The sequence below is a fragment of the Scyliorhinus canicula genome, chromosome 1 (assembly GCF_902713615.1).
Source record: "Scyliorhinus canicula chromosome 1, sScyCan1.1, whole genome shotgun sequence".
Lineage (NCBI taxonomy): Eukaryota > Metazoa > Chordata > Chondrichthyes > Carcharhiniformes > Scyliorhinidae > Scyliorhinus > Scyliorhinus canicula.
The window spans coordinates 2,608,960-2,632,668 of NC_052146.1; the positions used below are offsets into that span (position 1 = coordinate 2,608,960).

The following is a 23,709-nucleotide window of genomic DNA, read 5'->3' on the forward strand; positions in this document are numbered from 1 at the left end:
ACAATATATGTTAATGATTTGGATGAGGGAACAAAATGTAACCTCTCAAAGTTTGCAGATGATACCAAGTTAGGTGGGAGAGTGAATTGTGACGAGGATGCAGGGATCCTACAGCAAGATCTGGACAGATTGGGCGAGTGGGCAAATCAATGGCAGATGCAGTATAATTTGCTAAGTGTGAGGTTATTCACTTTGGAAGCAAAAGCAGGAAGGCAGATTACTACCTGAATGATTGTAAATTGGGAGAGGGGAGTGTGCAGTGTGACCGATTGGATAGGTATCCAATTTACAGCCAGCAATCTGTAAGAATGCTGTTGATTGTTAAAAAAAAAAATGTCTAGAGTACCAAATTAATTTTTTCCAATTCAGGGGCAATTTAGTGTGGCCAATCCACCTAGCCTGCACATCTTTGGGTTGTGGGGACGAAACCCACGCAAACACGGGGAGAATGTGCAAACTCCACACGGACAATAACCCAGAGCCGGGATTGAACCTGGGACCTCGGCGCCATGAGGCAGCAGTGCTAACCATGTACTGCCCCGATAATTTGCATTATGCTTTTGAATGGAGTCATTTCGAGAACATCCCCACACAGAGAGAAATTTCTGAATGCAGCTGCAGAAAATCTCCAGGAGCCTGACGTGATTTGGATGCGCAACCTTCTGATCTGTAGTCAGACTCGCTACCGTTGCACCACAAGCCCAAGTGAATGCTGTTGATTGTGATAACAGGAGAAGGCCCTAGTCTGTTAGGCTGCGATTGGCTGCAATGCCTTCGCCTAGATTGGCAGAAGATTTTCGTAATGAGTACTGGAAGCGTGTATGAGTTACATAGAAGATACAGTGCAGAAGGAGGACATTCGGCCCGTCGAGTCTGCACCGACCCACTTAAGCCCTTACTTCTACTCTGTCCCCGTAACCCAATATCCCCTCCTACCTTGGTCACTAAGAGCAATTTGTCATGGCCAAACCACCTAACCTGCATGTCTTTGGACTGTGGGAGGAAACCGGAGCACCCGGAGAAAACCCACGCAGACACGAGAAGGTGCAGATTCCGCACAGACAGTGACCCAGCAGGGAATCGTACCTGGGACCCTGGCGCTTTGAAACCACAGTGCTATCCACTTGTGCTACCGTGCCAAGGTAGTTGTTGGTGAAATACCTTTAAATTTGGGCAGCACAAGTGGTCCCATCCTTACACAGGACAGAATTGTTTGACTTTGTGGTGACTATGAACTGACAGTAAATAGGGCTTCCCCATTCGACAGTATCTGATGCCACCCATCGCGGACTAGTATGCAAAATTGGCTGGAGGTCAATAATTTACAAAGCTTGACATGGGTCATACCTATTTTCAGGTGGATTTAGACCCTGATTCCAGACAATGTGACCATAAATACTCATGGGGGGCCTTTGAGTGCACTAGATTGCCCTTCGGCTTATCATCGGCCTGTGCCATTTTCCAGTGCGTCATGGAAAACATTCTGCATGGTTTACCATGTGTGGCAGTTTATTTGGATGATGTATTGGTCACGGGGATGACGGAACAAGAAAGCCTGAGCAACTTGGACAACTCTGCTGCTTTTCAGAGTCGGGTGTCCGTCTCAAAAGAGAGAAGTGCGTTTTTCTCGCCAGGCTACCTGTAACGACACCCTGGGAGAGTGCGCGGTCAGTTCCAGTCGCACAGACCCCGGAGTCCCAACATAAGTGAATTAACCAACAAGTTGTGTGTTTTCCTAAGATCTTTATGCTTTGACTGTTCCAATGAGTTACAGGCACCAGATTTACAAGTAAAACATTGACAAACTGTTTATTTATAATGCGTAAAAGATGAACATAAAATGGAAATAACAGAACAATGACCTACTAGTCTACCTATTCCCAAAACCCCGTTCCATCCTCCACCCAGACACACACAAAACACTCACGGTAAGGGAGTAGGGGAAGAATTAAAATAATTGGGATTAAAGGAAAAGGTTTGAGAGTAATCTTCGCTGCTGCGGTTGTGGCATCTGTAGGTGTTGGTCGTCTCCGAATGCAACGCTCTGGGGAATGGGTTTATACAAGAGATTTGGGTTGGTGCAATTCTGTCCTTCAACCACAGGATGGGGTCTTACACAGGGGATTCAGGTCAGTGCAATTCTATCCTTTGCCCACCAGATGGAGTCTCCATTTCCCTGCAATGTTACTGGAGATTTTGACATTTATGTTTGTCTGATTTCTGTGCAGAGATTGGGCTTTTCCCAGCCATTCAGACAGAGAATTAATGTATTACAGACCTGGTGAGAACATGTTTGCAGTCTTTCACTCCAGAGATTCTCTTCACTGATCTAACTGCTGCCTGCAGACTTCCAGATAGGAGTGCCTTCACAGGTCTGGATAGGAGTCTATTAAATCACCTGGTATGGAGGTAGTGTCTTCCAGCCCCTTCCTGCCTGTGTCATCTCTCAGAACCCAGGACAAAATGGAGCTATTCACATGACCCCCCTTTCTTCTGTAAGAATCTGAATGATTCCACCAATCATAAGCAACACCAAGAGATGGCTCAGAATTGCAGATTCACCAATTGGCTGCTTGCCAAGTCTATCAAACTGACATCACAGGCTCTTCCACGGACCTAAATGTAAAGTCCTGGGCCACCTCATTAAACCAGGGGTGTTTCGGTGTGCCTAAAGTCTGTATCTTAAGCAAAAGTCTCTGTGGCAGTAGCCAGCGAGAACTGTAAATTTAAAGCAGTCAGTAGGACAGGAATTAAAAAGAAAACACACAACATATCCTAATATACTGCATAGACCGGGATGGACTACACCCGGTAAAAGAGAAGGTGCAAGCAAACCAACAGATCCTCACGCTGGAGAATCAGGATTACCTCACTTTTATGACCCCTTAATCACAGCTTTAGCAGGTGTAATACATGCAGCATGCATTTTAATTCCTCTTTTTTCAAATAACATTACTGGAACAAGTATAAAAGTAAACTATTTCTTACATTCATCACTAGTGATGAGAATAACTTTGAGCCCAACAGGAAAAACTAACGCAACAGTGGGCGATGCTTTAGCTACAGGCTAGGTATATTCCAACAGGGTGAAAGGTAAGGGAGCCAAAAACGAGGCTTAAATAAAGAAATAAAAACAGAGATACAAATTGTGATAAAACAAAATGGAGGGTGCCCGATGCATTTCAGGTCAAATACAAATGTTTTGAGGACAAGATGAAGAGGAAAATAAGACTGGAAAGGATAAATTGAGTACTATGACAGTTAACCTTAAAAGTCAACAAAAAAAATTATTTTGTGGCATGTACCAACATTCAGATTGCTCCTAGTGCCACGTGCAAATGAGTATAGAAAAGAAGGATAAATCAGATGAATGCGTGGCTGGCCCGATGGTGCAGGGATGACTTTAGATTTTTGGAACATTGGGACCGGTTCAGTGGGAGATGGGACCTATACAGGCTGGATGTGTTGCACAGAAACATAGTTAGAACTGAGTTAATTGTGGAGTGTTTTGCAGGTGCTATTGGGGAGGGTTTAAAATAATAACAGGGCTATGGGAACCAGAACATAAAATCAGAGAGGAATACCAAGGTGCACAGATTACTGTGTTAAGAACAAAGAACAGAGCAGCACAAGGAACAGGTCCTTGGGCCCTCCAAGCTTGCGCCGATCATGATGCCTATCTAAGCTTAACCTTCTGTACTTCCAGGGTATTCATGTGTTCGTCAAAATGCTTTTTAAACTTTGTTATCTTGCATTCTATCCCTTATTGCCCATACCGCTCTTTTGGACAAAATTCTTGACATCATCCGGGGTGTTGAATTAGTGTTCCTTCCCCGGTACATAACCCATACCGTGGTGGGGTAGAGCACGCCGAACTGCACATTCCTTTTGGCACAGTACGACTTTGGCACTGTTAAATTCAGTCCGACGCAGATGGAAGTCCTTCCCACTTGCACCCTCTTGAGCCTTTCTCCCACCTCAGGATCCGCTCTTTGTCCTAGCACTTGTGGAGCCTCGCGATTATCGCCCGCGGTGGCTCGCCTTCTTTGGGCCACTGCCAAAGTGACCTGTGGGTGTGGTCTACCTCTGGGGGGGGCTTCGTAAAGCTCTACTCGCCGACAGTCTCCCAAGCATCTCTGTGATATACACCGTGGGATTCCTTTCCCTCTGTTCCTTCGGCAGTCCCACGATTCTTGGGTTCTGTTGACGCGATCTGTGCTTCTGGTCATCGACTTTTTATCTTGGCCACTTCTGGGTCCTGTTCAGGCTTGCCACCTCGACTTGGAGTACTGCGATTTGGTCTCCTTGGTCTGTGTCGGCCTTCTAGAGATCTCTTGCCATTGCCTCCTGGGCCTCAAGCCTCTGCTCCATCTTTGCCATTGCTTCCCTCATGGGGGCCATCGCAGCTTCCACTATTGTCCCGACGCATGCCAGGAGGTCTCTTTTCAGCTCCTCGCTGTGCCTTTGGAGCTCGGAGGTGATGAAGCCCATAAGCATGTTCATCTGCGCTCCAAGCTCTGTGGGGTCGACCCTTCCTTGTTCCGTGCCATCCCGTGTGGCTTCCGGCTCCGAGGCTGAGGTTTCCCTCCCCTTGCCTTGGTTGACTTTTCGAGTGGGCGGCTGACTTTTTCCCATTTTTCGTCTCGGTGCGGTTAACTGGGGTTCGGCTGGGGGTTTGTAGATATTTTCGGTGCCCGTTTGCTTGGGTTTAAAAGGTTGTAACTGAGGATTTCATGAGTGAGCCACCTTTTTTGGGACCGCTAAGCTCATGGCCACCACCAGAAGTTGTAGACCTCTGTATCAGGTCGTCCCTCAACCGTTGATGTTCTAGTGAAAACAAACCGGGTTACCCACCTCTCCTCATAGCTAATACCTTCCATACCAGGCAGCATGCTGGTAAACTTCCTCTGCAACCTCTCCAAAGCCTCCACATCCTTCTGGTGGCAACCAGAATTGTATGGAATATTCCAAATGTGGCCTGACTAATGTTCAGTACAGCTGCAACATGACTTGTCAATTTTTATACTCAGTGGCCTGACTGATGAAGGTAGGCATGCCTTGTGCCTTCTTAACTTCCTTATTCACCTGTGTTGCCAATTTCAGTGATCTGTGGACCTGTACACCCAGATCTCTCTGCCATCAATACTCCTAAGGGTTCTGCCATTTACTGTATAATTCCCCCCTATATTAGACCTTCCAAAATGCATTCCCTGACATTTGTCCGGTTTAAACTTCATTTACCATCTCTCTGCCCAAGTCTCAAACCAATCTGTGTCCTGCTATATCTTCAAATATTCCTTTTCACTGTCCGCAATTCCACCAACCTTTGTGTCATCTGCAAATTTACTAATCAGACCAAGCTACATTTTCCTCCAAATCATTTATATACACCATGAACAACAAAGGTCCCAGCACTGATCCCTGCGGAACACCGCTAGTCACAGCCTTCCATTCAGAAAAGCACCCTTCCACTGCTACCCTCTGCCTTCTATGACAGAGCCAATTCTGTATCCATCTTGCCGGCTCACCTCTGATCCCATGTACTTCACTTTTTGTAAAGGACCGCCATGAGGGACCTTGTTAAAGACTTTACTGAAGTCCATGTTGAGAACATCCACTGCCCTTCCTTCATCAATCATCTTTGTCACTTCCTCAAAAAACAAGATCAAGTTAGTGAGACACAACCTCCCTTCACAAAACCATGCTGCCTATTGCTAATAAGTCAATTTGTCTCCAAATGTGAGTAAATCCTGTCCCTAAGAATCTTTTCCAGTAATTGCCCAACCACTGATATAGGCCCACTGGCCTATAATTTCTTGGATTATCCCTGCTACCCTTCTTAAACAAAGGCACAACATTGGCTATTCTCCAATCCTCTGGGACCTCACCTGTAGCCAATGATGATTCAAAGATTTCTGTCGAGGTCTCAGCAATTTCCACCCTTGTTTCCCTCAGTATTCTGGGGTTGATCCCATCTGGCGCTGGGGATTTGTTTACCTTAATGTTGTTTAAGATGCCCAACACCATCTCCTTTTTGATATAGGCATGATCTAGGCTATCTATAAACCTTCTCTCTCCCCCCCCCCCCCCCCTTTACCCCCTCCCTGTTCCCTCATTGGTAGCCCCCTCTTCCGCCCTGGGTGTCCTATTGTTGAGCTCTACTCCTCTTTTCTGTGGCTTTGGTTGTTGACTTTGTGGGTTCGGCGGGCAGGGGGGCTTCCTGCCCCCCTCACCCCTTTGTCTCCTATGCTTCTCTCTGTGGCTCCCTTGGATTCCCTCCTCAATCTTCTCCAGGTTTGAGGTTTTTTCCCTTGGTTTCTGAGGCTATGACTCATCTTTAATTCCCTCACCCTACAATATAAATAGCTCCCACTTTCTATGCCTTTTAGCTTTGACAAAGGGTCATTTGGAATTGAAACATTCGCTCTTTTCTCTCCTTCTAGATGCTGCCAGACCTGCTGAGATTTTCCAACATTTTCTCTTTTGGCAACATATATTCAATACCACTTGTGGTGATATGCATCACTGTAAATATACAGGGGGTTAATGTGAACACACTACACCTAGCTAGACACTAGAGGGAGCATCAGAGACATCATGACACAGACAGTCAACCAATAGGTCAGTAAGATAGGACACGACCAATGGGCATTCAATATAATCCCAGTGGTATTTAATATATGTTGCCAAAAGAGAAAATGTTGGAAAATCTCAGCAGGTCTGGCAGCATCTATAAGGAGAGAAAAGAGCAAATTTTTCAATTCCAAATGACCCTTTGTCAAAGCTAAAAGGCATAGAAAGCGAAAAGTGCAGAGGATACTGGAAGTCTGCAGAGGGATTTGGCTAGGTTAAGGGTCTAGGGTCTGGCAGATGGAATACAATGTTGACAAATGTGAGGTTATCCATTTTGGTAGTTATAACAGCAAACGGGATTATTATTTAAACGATAAAATATTAAAGCATGCTGCTGTGCAGAGAGACCTGGGTGTGCTCGTGCATGAGTCACAGAAAGTTGGTTTACAGGTGCAACAGGTGATTAAGAAGGCAAATGGAATTTTGTCCTTCATTGCTAGAGGGATGGAGTTTAAGACTCAGGAGGTTATGCTGCAATTGTATAAGGTGTTAGTGAGGCCACAGCTGGAGTATTGTGTTCAGTTTGTGTCTCTGTTTCTGGAACCTACCTCTTCATTCACCTGAGGAAGGAGCAGTGCTCCGAAAGCTAGTGTTTGAAACAAACCTGTTGGACTTTAACCTAGTGTTGTAAGACTTCTTACTGTGCTCACCCCAGTCCAACGCCGGCATCTCCACATCGTTAATAAAGATTGTTATTATAATCTGTACTCAAAGCAAAAGGCATTCTTTTGTCACTTCTTAAAATATCTCCCTTGACCTGTTTGGCCAGAACCAAACACAATACCCCATATAAATGATCTACACCCCAGGGGTCCTTCACATCTAAAACATATTTAATTAGCTAGCTTTCTGTAAACAAGTAAATGCTTTTCAAGATACATTAACAGAACACCTCACCTACAAATCAATGGTTACTTCACTTTTACAATACGTTATTTACCACTCTTGCAGTCACATTGTCTGTATGCATCTTAACCCAGGTTATTAATGACATTACTGTAGAAAACGTAACAGATAAAATATGACAATTTCCTACATTCATCACACGTGCTGTGTATAACTATTACTCTAGTGCCCACATATACACAGTTACCAACAAGGGTAACCAGGTAGTATGCAGGAGCAATGTTACTCCAGGGACAGTGGTCAATTGCAGTAATCTGACTGAGATAACTGAAGCAGAGACAAACCCTCCAACCTTCCTGGTATATATGGCTCAGAACTTCTGATAAGCTGGATGTGTCATTTATTTGTTTGTTTTAAACAGAATTCTTGCATCGCAGACAGACTGTAGGATTTGCGGACTCCACCTACGGTAGCAGCAAGTCTGTGGACTCTCATAAGGATCGAACCAGGTCAAAAGGCAGTGGTTCTCCTTTAGGCCAAAGATCATCTTCTGTACCCCCTTCAAACCGGAGGTCAACACCCACTTCGACACCAAGTAAGAATATTTTCGTGTTAATTTTTCAAAAGTTTAAAAGTTTGATTATTGACAATTTTGCCGAATTCATTTTTGTTAATTTGCCCAGCACCTTTTCCTATACAGTGGGATATTGGATTCTGTCAGTCATGGTAAAGGTACAGCGGCAAAAAGCAAAATCAAGATTGTGTTTTCTATTTTTTAATAAAATCTTACTTTTAGTTTCCCTTGTCATGTGAGAGTACCTTTAAGAAATGGGTGTTTATCAGTGATGTCAGAGTGTGGGTGGAGTGTGGGTTTTTACTTTCACTTTGGGCTCGCAGCTACAGGGTGTGTTTAGTTTTGTTTTAGATTTGGAGAAGCTGCAGTCACAGCAAGATGTGTATGAATCTCTGTAAGCTTGTGAATGTTCATTTGGTGATTTCAAAGTGGTAACTTCTCAGTCGTAAAGTTAAACCTGATGTCTTTCCGTAAAAAGGGTTCTTTTTGTCTTATGGATGTTGCAAGGAAAGATTAAGACTTACTTATAGAGTACTGTATTCTTTGGGGGATTCATTGGTGTTGATAGTTGTTGAGATGTTTACTGTGGGTTTATAAAGTGTTAACTGGTTTCATAAATAAACATTGTTTTCATTTAAAAGAACTGTAGATTTATGTTGCATCACACCTGCAGAATGGGCCCATGTGTTCCCCATAACCACAATCTATTAAAAGTTGTGGGTCAGGTGAACTCCATGATACACTTTGGGGTTCTCTAAACCCTGGCCCATAACAAATTGGGAGCTCGAGGGGGATAAAAGTTTATCTATTGGATTGGCTTTGTGAACTTAAAGTCAGTGAGCGGTGAGCATATTGTGTTTGGTTTTGAGGTGTGGTATTCCAGTTTAAGTAGGGAGCATGTTGTGGACAATGGCTCTTTCAGAGGCTCTTGAAGTTTTTCGGGGTGGAGACGGTCACACGCAGTACCTTACGGACAGAGACTAAAAACAGGCTTTTAGATTTGGCAAAAACATTGCAGTTAACATTACCTGACAAAATGCGAAAAGATGAGATAATTATGGCAGTGGCTAAGAATTTAAAATTGCCTGAGACAGAGTCTGACTCATTGGAAATGGCAAAAATTCAGTTACAAATTAAACAAATGGAACATGAGAAAGAATTAAAGCAGCTTGAATACAAAAGAGATAGCGAGGAAAAAGAGAGAGAAGAAAGGAAAACAGAAAGAATAGCCATGGCGGAACAAAAAGAAAGAGAAAGGGAGAGACAGATCAGGGAAAGAGAAAGAGGAAAAAGAAAGAGAGTTTGAACTTCGGAAAATGGCCATGAAACATGACAGTCAGTTAAAATTGGCGGATGTAAAGGGAAACGTACAATTTGAGGATAGTGATGAGGATAAAGAAAAAGGCCGTCAAAGTCGCTCATAGATCTTTGAAAGCTGCCACTCAAGTGGATAGAGCTGTGAAGAAGGCCTATGGTGTGCTAACGTTCATTAGCAGAGGGATTGGATTTAAGAGCTGTGAGGTGAGAATGCAGCTGTCCAAAACTTTGGTAAGGCCACATTTGGAGTACTGTGTGCAGTTCTGGTCACCTCATTTTAGGAAGGATGTGGAAGCTTTGGAAAAGGTGCAAAGGAGATTTACCAGGATGTTGCCTGGAATGGAGAGTAGGTCTTATGAGGAAAGGTTGAGGGTGCTAGGCCTTTTCTCATTAGAACGGAGAAGGATGAGGGGCGACTTGATAGAGGTTTATAAGATGATCAGGGGAATAGATAGAGTAGACAGTCAGAGACTTTTTCCCCGGGTGGGACAAACCATTACAAGGGGACATAAATTTAAGGTAAATGGTGGAAGATATAGGGGGATGTCAGAGGTAGGTTCTTTACCCAGAGAGTAGTGGGGGCATGGAATGCACTGCCTGTGGAAGTAGTTGAGTCGGAAACGTTAGGGACCTTCAAGCGGCTATTGGATAGGTACATGGATTATGGTAGAATAATGGAGTGTAGATTAATTTGTTCTTAAGGGCAGCAAGGTAGCATTGTGGATAGCACAATTGCTTCACAGCTCCAGGGTCCCAGGTTCGATTTCGGCTTGGGTCACTGTCTGTGTGGAGTCTGCACATCCTCCCCGTGTGTGCGTGGGTTTCCTCCGGGTACTCCGGTTTCCTCCCACAGTCCAAAGATGTGCAGGTTGGGTGGATTGGCCATGATAAAAAAAAAAAATTTTAAATTTAGATTACCCAATTTTTTTTCTAATTAAGGGGCAATTTAGCGTGGCCAATCTACCTACTCTGCACATTTTTGGGTTGTGGGGGCAAAACCCACGCAGACACGGGGAGAATGTGCAAACTCCACACGGACAGTGACCCAGAGCCGGGATCGAACCTGGGCCCTCAGCGCCGTGAGGCGGTTGTGCTAACCACTAGGCCACCATGCTGCCCCGGCCATGATAAATTGCCCTTAGTGTCCAAAATTCTATGATCTATGATTAACCTAGGACAAAAGTTCGACACAACATCGTGGGCCGGAGGGCCTGCTCTGTGCTGTATTTCTCTATCTCTATCTAAAGTCGAAAACTTGGTGGGGATCTATTTAAATATGTCCAAGCATTGCCAAGGTTTGATGAGAAGGAGGTGGAAGCCTTGTTCATTTAATTTGAAAAGGTAGCTAAACAAATGAAATGGCCACAGGAGATGTGGGTATTACTAATTCAAACAAAGTTGGTGGGTAGGGCGAGTGAAGTGTTTGCATCACTATCAGAGGAGGTATCTGAGTCGTATGAGGAGGTGAAAAAATCCATCTTAGGTGTATATGAACTAGTCCCTGAAGCCTACAGACAAAGGTTTAGAAATTTAAGGTCAAACATACATGGAGTTTGAAAGGCTCAAACAGAGTAATTTTGATAGGTGGATAAGGGCTTTGGAAATAGACCAAATGTATGAAGCTCTCCGAGAAATTATACTTTTGGAGGAGTTTAAAAATTCAATTCCTGATGTGGTGAGAGCTCATGTGGAAGAGCAGAGGGTTAAAACTGCGAGGTTAGCAGCAGAAATGGCAGATGATTATGAATTAGTTCATAAATCAAAGCTTGGTTTCCGACATCAGTTTCAGCCTGTGAGGGATAGAAACTGGGGAAAAGAGAAATATTCAAGTGATAAGAGGTAAAGGAGATCTGATGGGAGGCAATAAAGAGAGTGTACCTCGGATTAAAAAAGAAATCCAGGAGGGTGGAAAAGAAATGAAAAGTTTCAAATGTTTTCACTGTAATAAACTAGGCCATGTAAAGTCACAGTGTTGGTGGTTGAAACAATGCACTGGCAAGGCTGATGTAGTAAAACAGGATAAGACAGTGGGGTTTGTTAAAGTGGTAAAGGAAAGCCCAAGTGAAGCAAAGGAGGTGCAAAAGATTGTACAGCTGATCAGGAGGTGACTGGTAAGAAGGTGCCAGATGTCTTTAAAGAATTTACTTGTGTGGGTAAAGTTTACTCGTGTACCAGAAGGAGCAGGGAAAGAAGGCACAATTTTTTTTTAAAAGAAAATATTTTATTGAAACATTTGTAATTTTACAATTTAACATATTGATATTTCTAAAACAACCGCGCTGGTCGACGCACAAAGTACCCCCTAAAATAGCAACAATAGACCACGTACCCCACTTCTCCCGCCCTATCCCCAATTACCCGTATTCTAAATTCCCTATCCTTATTTAACATTACCTTGCCTCCTATTTTCCTCCCCCCCTTTCCCCCCCCCCCCCCCCCTTTTCCCCCTTACTGCTGACGTTCAGTTTTTGTTAAAGAAATCGGTGAATGGCTGCCAAATCCGGGCGAATCCCTGTGTTGACCCTCTTAGAGCAAACTTGATTTTTTTTCCAGACTGAGAAACTCTACCATATCGCTGACCCACACTCCTGATTTTGGAGGCTCCGAGTCCCTCCATCTCAGCAAGATCCGTCTCCGGGCCACCAGGGAGGAGAAGGCCAGAATATCGGCCTCCCTGCTCCGTTTGCCCCCGGATCTTCCAACATCCCAAATATTGCTAATTCTGGACTTCAACATAACATCTGCAAATCCCTGCCAGAATTCTCTCCGTTTTGGACATGCCCAAAACATATGAACATATGGCCGGGCTACCCCCACACCGCCCACATCCTCCACCTCCACGAAGAACCTACTCATCCGAGCTACCGTCATGTGGGTCCTGTGGATTACCTTGAACTGAATCAAGCTAAGTCTAGCACAGGACGAGGATGCATTTACCCTTTTCAAGGCTTTTTCCCACAGTTCAGTTTCCAGCTCTCCCCTCCTAGCTCCTCTTCCCACTTCCTCTTCATCTCTGATAGGGGTCCCTTCCCCTCTAACTATTCCCTGTATATGTCCGAAACCTTCCCACCTCCAACCCCTGTTTTTGACAGCACTTTATTCTGTAGTCCCCTCAGGGGGAGGCGAGGAAAGCTTGGGACCTGTCTCTGTACAAAGTCCCGCACTTGAAGGTACCGAAACCCGTTCCCACCCGGCAAATCAAACTCCTCCTCTAATGTCTCCAAGGTCGGGAAGCCCTCCTGGATGAATAGATCCCCAAACCTCTCAATCCCTGCCCGCTGCCATACCTTAAAGCCCCCATCCAGCCCCCCCGGGACAAACTGGTGATTGTCACTGATCGGTGACCACACTGACCACGCTCCAGTCTCATCTGCTGCCTCCATTGCCCCCACACCCTCAGGGCTGCCTTCACCACAGGACATGTGGAGTACCGAGCCGGCGAGAATGGCAGGAGCGCCGTCAGTAAAGCCTCCAGATTCGTACCTTTGCAGGATGCTGCCTCCATCTGCTCCCAGACCGACCCCTGTCCCACTACCCACTTCCTGACCATGGATATGTTGGCAGCCTAGTAATAGTTAATAAAGCTCGAGAGAGCCAATCCCCCTTCCCCGCGGGCTCGTTCCAGGAGTGTCCTCTTTACTCTCAGGGTTTTACCCGCCCATATAAACCTCGATATCGCCACATTCATACTTCTGAAAAAAGCCTTTGGGACAAAAATCGGGAGGCACTGAAAAAAGAAAAGCAGTCGTGGAAGGACAGCCACCTTCACCGTCTGAGCCTTCCTTCTAGCGCAGTGGGAGCATGTCCCATCTACAAAATACCCGTTGCATTTTATCCACTGCTTTACCCAAATTTAACTTGTGAAGCTGCCCCCAATCCTTGGCCACTTGAATCCCCAGATGCCCAAAACTCTTCCCAACCACTTTGAAAGGTAGCTCCTTCAGCCTCCTTTCCTGCCCCCGGGCCTGAATCATGAACATCTCGCTTTTTCCCTTATTTCGAAGGCACAATTTTAAGAGATACGGGAGCCTGTCAATCTTTAATGGTAAAAGATGAGGAGTTATGTAGTTTGGGAAGAATATTGCCAGAAAAGGTGGTAATATGTGGAATTCAGGGTGAGAAGAGTAGTGTTCCATTATATAAGATAAGGTTGGAAAGTCCAGTGAAGAGTGGTGAAGTGGTAGGAGTAATAGAGAAACGATCTCATCCAGGAATACAGTTTATCTTGGGGAATGATATAGCTGGATCGCAGGTGGGAGTGATGCCTACTGTGGTTGATAAGCCAGTGGAAAATCAGTCAACTGGGACGAATCTCCTGGGACTTTTCCGGATTGTGTAGTAACAAGGTTGCACAGTCACAGGTTAAGACAAGAGGAGAAATCAAAAATTGAAGATGAAGTTGAAGTGCAATTATCAGAAACGATTTTGATCAGATGGTTGGAAAAGAACAAGAACAGGTGGAGATATTTTTAGTTTAGGAAAATTGGCGGAGTTGCAACAGAAAGATATAGATATAAAACGGATGTATCAGAAAGCATACACGGAAGAGGAATCCGAGTGTATACTGGAGTGTTATTACCGTAAAAATGATGTCTTGATGAGAAAATGGAGAACTTTACATATGCAGGCGGATGAAAAATGTGCAGAAGCATCAAGTGGTATTGCCGGTAGGGTATAGAAAGGTGTTGCGAGTTGCACATGAGATACCAGTGGGAGTTCATTTGGGAAGAAGGAAAAGTTGAGCTAAAATACAAAAACATTTTTATTGGCCTGGACTACATAAAGATGTAGTTAAATTTTGTCGATCATGTCACACATGCCAAGTGATAGGGAAACCTCAAGCAGCGATAAAACCAGCGCCCTTAATACCCATTCCAGCTTTTGAGGAACCTTTTACAAGGGTCCTAATTGATTGTGTAGGACCGGTTCCTAAAACGAAAAGTGGGAATCAATATCTTTTGACTATAATGGATGTGTCTACTAGGTTTCCAGAAGCCATTCCAATACGTAATATTACAGCTAAAAGGATTGTGGAGGAGTCACTTAAATTCTTTACTAGATATGGACTACCCACAGAAATACAATCGGATCAAGGATCAAATTTTACCTCCAGGTTATTCAAAGAAGTTATGGATAGCTTAGGAATAAAACAATTTAAATCAACTGTGTACCATACAGAATCACAGGGAGCATTCAGCTCATCAGATGTTGAAGACGATGTTGAGGAATTATTGTCAAGATTATCCAGAGGGACGCCCTTGCCTTTGCCTCCCTGATCGCCCGCCGTAAAATCCTGTTTGGCTGGCGGGCAGCAGCACCGCCCAGAGCTGCAGACTGGCTGTCCGACCTCTCAGAATCTCTCCAAATGGAGAAAATCAAATTCGCCATCCGAGGGTCAGACGACGGCTTCCACAGAATGTGGGAGCCATTCACGTGAATGTTCCGGGACCTGTTTGTGGCCAATGAACAAGAGGAAGAATAGCAAGGTAGCCAAGAATCAGGGGAAATTAGTCAAGAATCAGGGGACGGTAGCCAAGGCATGAAAGGGGGAGATAGACTGGGATGGAGGGGGGGGGGAGAGACGGCTAAACCTGAGGAAATAAAGGCGAACCGCGGGGAGAGGGGGGGGGGGGGGGAGACAGCTAAACCTGAGGAAAGAAAGGCGAACCGTTGGGGGGGGGGGGGGGGGGGGGGGGGCAGCGAAACGGGAGCCGGAAGGAAGGCACGGGATGCCAAAGCGTGCATGACATCTCCAGGAGCCGGGAACGAGGAAAATAAAGGTGGAGGACGGGAGGAGCAACAGAAGCGGAGGCGAGCGCGTGATGGCAGCGAGATCCGTCCGGGAGAAGCAGGCGACAACAGCACACAACACAGCCAAGTATCGCACACTGTAATTATCTCCCCGGCACCTAAATGTATATTTGCCTCCCCAATCCCCCCCCACCCCGCAAACAGTTGCCTACTTACGTGGTGTAAATAATTTTGCCAGATGTACAGAGATGCCGCTGTCGAACTGGTGCACAATACCCCACCAGTTAGTCTATTTCATATTTTATTGTATTTTATGTTGGGATGTGCCCTTCTCTTCTAAATATGTGTGTGTGTATATTTATGTTTCTTATTCTGTGTACATGACGGTAATTATACTTTGTTCAAAAACCCAATAAAAACATTTAAAAAAAAAAGATTATCCAGAGGATTGGGATAAATGAATTCCATTTGTACTGTTTGCAATTAGGGATGTAGAACATAGAACATAGAACAGTACAGCACAGAACAGGCCCTTCGGCCCTCAATGTTGTGCCGAGCCATGATCACCCTACTCAAACCCACATATCCACCCTATACCCGTAACCCAACAACTCCCCCCCCCCCCCCCCCCAATCTTACTTTTTTATTAGGACACTACGGGCAATTTAGCATGGCCAATCCACCTAACCCGCACATCTTTGGACTGTGGGAGGAAACCGGAGCACCCGGAGGACGTGCAGACTCCGCACAGACAGTGACCCAGCCTAATGTACCTAATGAGTTAACCAAATTCAGTCTTTTTGAACTAATTTTTGATCATGAGGTAAGAAGACCATTTAAATTGATAAAGGAAAAATTGGTGAGTGAGAAATCGGAACTTACATTATTGGATTACGTGTCAAATTTTAGGGAACGATTAAATAGAGCTGGGGAATTGGCGAGACAACATTGAAAAGTTACACAAAATGTGATGAAACGGGTAGCGGACAAGAAATCCAAAGTTCGTAGTTTTGCCAGTGGGGATAAAAGTTTTAGTATTATTACCACTGGTGGGTGAACCTTTAAAAGCAAGGTTTTAAAGATTCAGATTGAAAGGAAAGAAGTGAATTATGTGGTAAGAATGCCAGATAGAAGGAAAACTCACCGAGTGTGTCATGTGAATATGCTTAAAAGGTACTTTGAAAGGGAAGGAGAGAAAAAGGAGGTTTTAATGATTCTAACTCAAGTGATGAACCAAATCCAGATGACTTGGAATTTGACATACCTCAAATTAAATTGGAAAACAAGGATGTTCTTAAAAATTGGGATAATTTGTTGAGTTACCTTCCAGAGGAAAACCGGACTGATCTGAAAGAGTTATTGATATCATATGGGCAAGTTTGTGGAGATAAGTTGGGAAGCTCTAAAATGGCTATACATGATGCAGATGTGGGACATGCTGTTCCAACTAAACAATATCCATATAAACTTAACCCGTTAAATTTGGCACATGTTAACAAGGAGATTGAAAGTATGCTTAAAAATAGCATAATTGAAGTGAGTTGCAGCCAATGGAGCTCACCCATAGTGATTATACCAAAACCGGACGGTACCCAACGGTTGTGTGTGTGGACTATAGAAAGGTTAATGCAGTTACAAGAACAGACTCTTGTCCTATCCCACGTTTGGAGGATTGCATTGAGAAAGTGGGGCAATCAGCTTTTATTTCCAAACTGGATTTACTGAAAGGTTATTGGCAAGTACCTTATTGGCAGGGCGAAGGAGATTTCTGCTTTTGTGACTCAAGATAGTATATACCAATTCAAAGTTATGCCATTTGGCATGAAAAATGCCCCAGCCACATTTCAACTGTTAACTATCAAAGTTGTTTCAGGATTACCCAATTGTGCGGTATACATAGACCAGGGGTGGGCAAACTACGGCCCGCGGGCCGCATGCGGCCCGCCAAAGGTATTTCTGCGGCCCACCAAGTCATTAAAAAAAAAAAAAAAATTTTTTCTAAAAAAAAATTTTTTTTTTAAAAAAAAATTTTTTTTTTAAAGGTTAATGGGTGGGGGGGCTGTTGGGTTACTTACTGGTATAGGGTGGATACGTTGACTTGAGTAGGGTGATCATTGCTTGGCACAACGTCGAGGGCCGAAGGGCCTGTTCTGTGCTGTACTGTTCTATGTTCTATATGAGGCGCCCAGAATCATAACCGGGTGACGTAATTATTTTACTTAATATACTATGCGGCCCTTTGTGAATTGTGAATTTCTGAATGCGGCCCTTGCACGGAAAAGTTTGCCCACCCCTGACATAGACGATCTGGTCATTTTCAGCCAGACATGAAAGGAACATTTAAAACATCTGATGGAGTTATTCGATCGACTTCAGCAGGCGGGTTTGGTGGTAAACCTAGCCAAAAGTGAATTTGGAAAAGCCCAAGTCACTTTCCTTGGCCATACAATCGGACAGGGTCGAATGATCCCATGGGATGTGAAAACAAAAGTTATTGGGGAGTTTCCAATACCCTCGACGCGAAGGGAAATAATGCGATTTCTTGGCATGAGTGGATTCTACCAAAAATTTGTGCCAAATTTTAGGAGTGTGTTTGCTCCACTGACGGACTTGCTGAAGAAACGTCGGAATATTAGCCCAGCCTCTGCAATGCACGTGATCAGAAGAAGGATTTTAAGGGAAACTACAAGGCTGCCTCAACAGACACAAACACTGCTTCCACATGGAAAACCTAACCACAACGAGGAGGACACTCTGGAAATCACCAAATAAGACCACTTGTCGGAGGACGTCTAAACCCCCCCCCCCCCCGGCATCAAACCTATCCCCCACAGGAAGGAAGGGCTCCAACAATGTAGAGGCATGGCAAACCGTCTCTCTCTTTGTCAAATCCACCAAGGATTAAATTAATTAAATTCATCCGATTCTAATAGTTCTAAAGAAAAAATGATTAGTTGTAATCATAAAGCTTCAAGGAAAAGTCAGAAGGAACCCAGTCCTACCCAGGGCACATAGTCCTCCCAGGCCATCGAAGGAGACGAGCACAGATTCTTAAATTCAAAATAACACAACACAAAATAAAGACCTGATACAGTAACTGGGGCTATCTTCAATCTCAGTGTGGACTTAACTAACCCAACACCCAACTCCACCCCAATCACCCACCCAACTCCACACCAATCACCCAACACCACCCCAATCACCCACCCAACTCAACCCCAATCACCCACCCAACTCCACCCCAATCACCCAACTCCACCCCAATCACCCACCCAACTCCACCCCAATCACCCACCCAACTCCACCCCAATCACCCACCCAACTCCACCCCAATCACCCACCCAACTCCACCCCAATCACCCAACTCCACCCCAATCACCCAACTCCACCCCAATCACCCAACTCCACCCCAATCACCCAACTCCACCCCAATCACCCAACTCCACCCCAATCACCCAACTCCACCCCAATCACCCAACCCCACCCCAATCACCCAACCCCACCCCAATCACTCAACGCCACCCCAATCACTCAACGCCACCCCAATCACCCAACCCCACCCCAATCACCCACCTCCACCCCAATCACCCAACTCCACCCCAATCACCCAACTCCACCCCAATCACCCAACTCCACCCCAACCACCCTCCCAACTCCACCCCAATCACCCAACTCAACCCCAATCACCCAACTCCACCCCAATCACCCAACTCCACCCCAATCACCCTCCCAACTCCACCCCAATCACCCTCCCAACTCCACCCCAATCACCCTCCCAACTCCACCCCAATCACCCAACTCCACCCCAATCACCCAACTCCACCCCAATCACCCAACTCCACCCCAATCACCCAACTCCACCCCAATCACCCAACTCCACCCCAATCACCCTCCCAACTCCACCCCAATCACCCAACTCCACCCCAATCACCCAACTCCACCCCAATCACCCAACTCCACCCCAATCACTCACCCAACTCCACCCCAATCACCCAACTCCACCCCAATCACCCAACTCCACCCCAATCACCCAACCCCACCCCAATCACCCAACCCCACCCCAATCACCCCACCCCACCCCAATCACCCAACTCCACCCCAATCACCCAACTCCACCCCAATCACCCAACTCCACCCCAACCACCCTCCCAACTCCACCCATCTTCATTATAAACGTGAAAAGGGATATTCAAAAAATATAATTACAAGGATTACAGCACATAATTTAAAAAAGGAATAAAACTGATCACACCACATTTCATATAATCAATTTAACGTGGCTTTTGCCAGAGCAGGAAATCGGGCGACTCTCGTGCTTACGCTTCACATGCACTTGCAAGAGAAAAGACAACAACAAATAATTTACAGCATAATCACGGGTAACGTCCAGGATTATTAAAGAATTTCAGGATAATAGCACATGATACCATCTATGTTGCTCAAGGGCCAAAGTCATCTCCGGATCATCGAACACTCCTCAGGATCTCGGCTAAGACGCCAATGAACGAAGCACCTTCGCTTCCACCATGCTGAGGCCCAAGTGATCCACATCCTCGGCCCCGACTGGGGGGGGATGACTCTACACCATCGCCACTTCCAACCCCTCACGACAAGCATTGAGAACCGGTTAATATAGTCCAGCAGTTGTTTTTTTTTTGGTGGGGGGGGGGAATCCAACCGACCCAGGCCTCGAAGACCATATACACTGTGTTCCGTCGACCCTGATACACCCAACCTTCGGATCAAGATTACTAAAGCATGGTCGCCAAGAACTGGACTCACGGACATTCTTTGGCCGAGACACCGTGCAACAGAATTTCAATGAATCGAAGGCATGCTCTTACCAGGGAAAGTGCTCTCTTGAATACGAGGATTCTGTCTTGCGACTCCACCATTCTCCCAAGGGTACCTCAAAGTGAACGCCAAAGATCTGCATCACGGTGGCAAGATCTTCATCTTGAACAACCTTTGCAATGGCGTCCATCATCCCGATGCACACAGCAAGGCGACGGCCATTCACCAGCAACAATGTCACTGCAAGCTGAGTCCGGCCACAGCCAACCACAACCGCCCGCACAGTACCGCTGGTGCGGAGGCCCATTCACCAGCAACAATGTCACTGCAAGCTGGGTCCGGCCACAGCCAACCCCAACCGCCCACACAGTACCGCTGGTGCGGAGGTCCATTCACCAGCAACAATGTCACTGCAAGCTGAGCCTGGCCCAGCCAACCACAACCACCATGGCAAAAAGGGGATTCTCTACGATTTAACTCGGCTCCTCATTGCGAAATTGCAACCAGGATCATGGAGGGATATAGTGCAAGGTATATATGTCAAAAAGCAGACCACTATGAAATGTGCATTCGGATAAAATTAATGTTAAAAGACGAGCAGAACCAGACCTCGCAAACATGCAGCCGCTCCTGCACTCGCGTCACGTGACCCCTCCCCAGAATCAATTATTTGTAAAACAATAAAGTGGATGAAGATTTTATTGGAATGTATAACTTTGCAGTTAGGGATTTGCCTCCTAAGGCTTCCCATAATTTGGATTTAATGATTCAGTTAACTTGCAAAGCTTTGAAAATTCACCCCGAGATAAGTGAGGGACGGGCAAACAATGCCCGTATCCCATTAACAAGTGAAAGGAACATGGGCGTGATTCCAGTTCTCGAGTCGGGCCAAGTGCTAAGGTACTGAGAGAAAAGTGTGTGGGCTCTGAAGTCCCATCAAGTGGGTAATGTTATTTTTTTGCCCTCCAGCTGTAGGACATACTGGCAGTCTGGCAGCAAGTCTGACAGCGTGTCCTGTCGGCAGCAGATACCAGAACTTGGGACTAAAGCTGGGAAATAATTTAGTAAAAGAAAGTGACATTTCAAAGAAATTGGCACAAATATCTGCATTGCCTATTGGCTTGTTTTCTCCCCCCGTAAAATACTGTGACCAGCTGTTGACAGATTTTAAAATGCACCTGTTCAAATACAGTACTGATCTTTTTCTTTCTTTTACAGCTAAACGAAACACATTGATAACATCATTGTCTGCTAAGTCCAGTCCCAAACGCTGTCCTAAAGAAAACTTATCCCCTGGATTTAATCATCTCATTGGCAAAGAAGAAAACACAGTGACAAGGTAATAATCTGCATCATGTTATGGGCCAGGGCTTAGAATCTCCAAAATGTATCATTAAGTTCACCTGACCCACAATCTTTATGTTGAATTTGGCTAGGATGAGCACACAGCTACAGTAATCTATGTATGAACCCTTAATGAATTCCCCCTTAGCTGGTCCAATTCAATAACAAAATCAAATAAACCAAAACCCCTTTCAAGGGTGTGGCCCAGCACACTACTGTATTCTCAGTTGACTGGGACTGGTTCTTTTCCTGAGCTTCTGATCCAGTCTCAATCAGAAGTTTCAAACTCCTTTCAGAAAACAACTATATCTTCAAAGTTACCAACGCAGTTAGCCACAAACAATGTGCTTTTTACTGCAACAGCTTTTAAAATGAAAACAGGGAAAATACTTCTTTCTCCTTTTGCAGTCCAAAGCAGTCAAACTGAAACTGAAACCTAAAAAAGAACTCTCATCTGAGAGCCACAGCCCAATGTGCTACAATTCACATGACAAGAGACTAAACCTTTCTTAAAGGGTCACTCGCATGACAGTTAGATAACATCTAGTAAGAAGTCTTGCAACACCAGACTAAAGTCCAACAGGTTTATTTGGAATCACTAGCTTTCGGAGCGTAGCTCCTTCATCAGGTGAGCGAAGAGGTGGGTTCCACAAACACACATATTGACAAAGTCAATGATGCAAGATGATACTTGGAATGTGTGTCTTTGCAGGTAATTAAGTCTTTACAGTTCCAGACGTGCCACTTGAGAGAGGGATAATCACCAGGGTAAGAAAGTGTGAATTGTCTCAAGTCAGGACACTTGGTAGGATTTTGTAAGCCCAGGCCAGATGGTGGGGGGGTTAATATCGTGAGACATGTCGGCATTGCCAAGACCTTGGTGTCCTCATGAATCAGTCGCTGAAAGTAAGCACGCAGGACAGCAGGTAGTAAAGAAGGCAAATGGTATGTTGAGAGCTTCATAGCGAGAGGATTTGAGTACAGGAATAGAGATGTTTTATTGCAATTGTATAGGGCATTGGTGATGCAATTGTGTGCAATTTTGGTGTCCGTATCTGAGGAAGGATGTTCTTGCAATGGTGGGAGTGCAGCAAAGTTTTACCAGGCTGATTCCTGGGCTGGCAAAAGAATGAGAAGGGATCTCATAGAAACTTAGAAAATTCTAACAGGATTAGACAGGGTAGATTCAGAAAGAATATTCCCGATGGTGGGGGAGTCCAGAACTAGGGGTCATAGTTTGAGGATAAGGGGGAAACCTTTTAGGACTGATGTGAGGAGAAATTCCTTCACCCAGAGAGTGGTGAATCTGTGGAATTCACTACCACAGAAAGTAGTTGAGGCAAAAAAACTAATTTCAAGAAGGAATTAAATTTAGATTTATTGACATGGTGGGGAACAGAGGGAAGTAGATCCTTGGAAAATAGGTGACAGGTTTAGATAAAGGATCTGGATCGGCGCAGGCTTGGAGGGCCAAAGGGCCTGTTCCTGTGCTGTAATTTTCTTTGTTCTTTGTTGACACGCGTACCGAGGTACAGTGAACAGTAGCGTTCTGCATACAGTCAGGCAGATTGTTCTATACATGAAAAATATAGGATATATGATAAATACACAATGTAAATACATAGACATTGGGTGAAGCCTACGGAGTGCTACACAGTAGGTGAAGTGCTACACAGTAGAGAAGATGCGTAGAGAGATCAGTTCAGTCCATAACAGGGCCGTTTAGGAGTCTGGTAACAGCAGGGAAGAGGCTGTTTTTGAATCTGTTACTGCATGTTCTCAGACTTTTGTATCTTCTGACCTATCAAAGAGGTTGGAAGGAAGAATAAGTCGGGTGGGAGGGATCTTTGATTATGCTGCCCGCTTTCGCAAGGCAGCAGGAGGTGTTGGCAAAGTCAATGGACTGGGTCGCATGATGGACTGGTCTTGTGTTCACTCTTGGGCCGAGCAGTTGCCATGCCAGGCTGTAATGCAGCAAGATAGGATGCTTTCTATGGTGCATCTGTAAAAGATGGTAAGAGTCAATGTGGACATGCTGAATTTCCTTGGTTTCCTGAGGAAGTGCAGGTGCTGTTGTGCTTTCTTGGTCATAGTGTCAACATTGGTGGACCAGGACAGATTGTTGGTGATGTGTACAGCTAGGAATTTGGAGCTGTCAACCATCTCCATCTCTTGATCAATAAGGGGATCAGGTGTTAAGGGGAGAAGGCAGGAGAATGGGGATGAGAAAATGTCAGCCATGATTGAATGGCGGAGCAGACTCGAGTGGTCTAATTCTGCTCCTATGTCTTATGGTCCTATGGACACCATTGATGGTGTGTACGATACTTCGCTTCCTGAAGTCGATGACCAGCTCCTTAGTTTTGCTGACATTGAGGGAGAGATTGTTGTCATTGCACCATACCACTAGATTCTCTATCTCCCTCCTTTACTCTGACTCATCGTTGTTC

At 45.2% G+C, this 23,709-nt stretch overlaps 1 protein-coding gene across 3 annotated transcripts in view; it reads left to right on the forward strand.

Annotated features, from left to right (window-relative positions):
• Positions 1 to 23,709, forward strand: part of LOC119967675 (M-phase phosphoprotein 9) — a 163,934-nt gene that overhangs the window by 116,224 nt on the left and 24,001 nt on the right. For all 3 annotated transcript variants that reach the window (XM_038800708.1, XM_038800537.1, XM_038800623.1), the window contains exons 19-20: positions 7,901 to 8,074; positions 21,134 to 21,254. In XM_038800708.1, the coding sequence (XP_038656636.1) occupies positions 7,901 to 8,074; positions 21,134 to 21,254 (295 nt within the window). The remainder of the gene's footprint in view (positions 1 to 7,900; positions 8,075 to 21,133; positions 21,255 to 23,709) is intronic.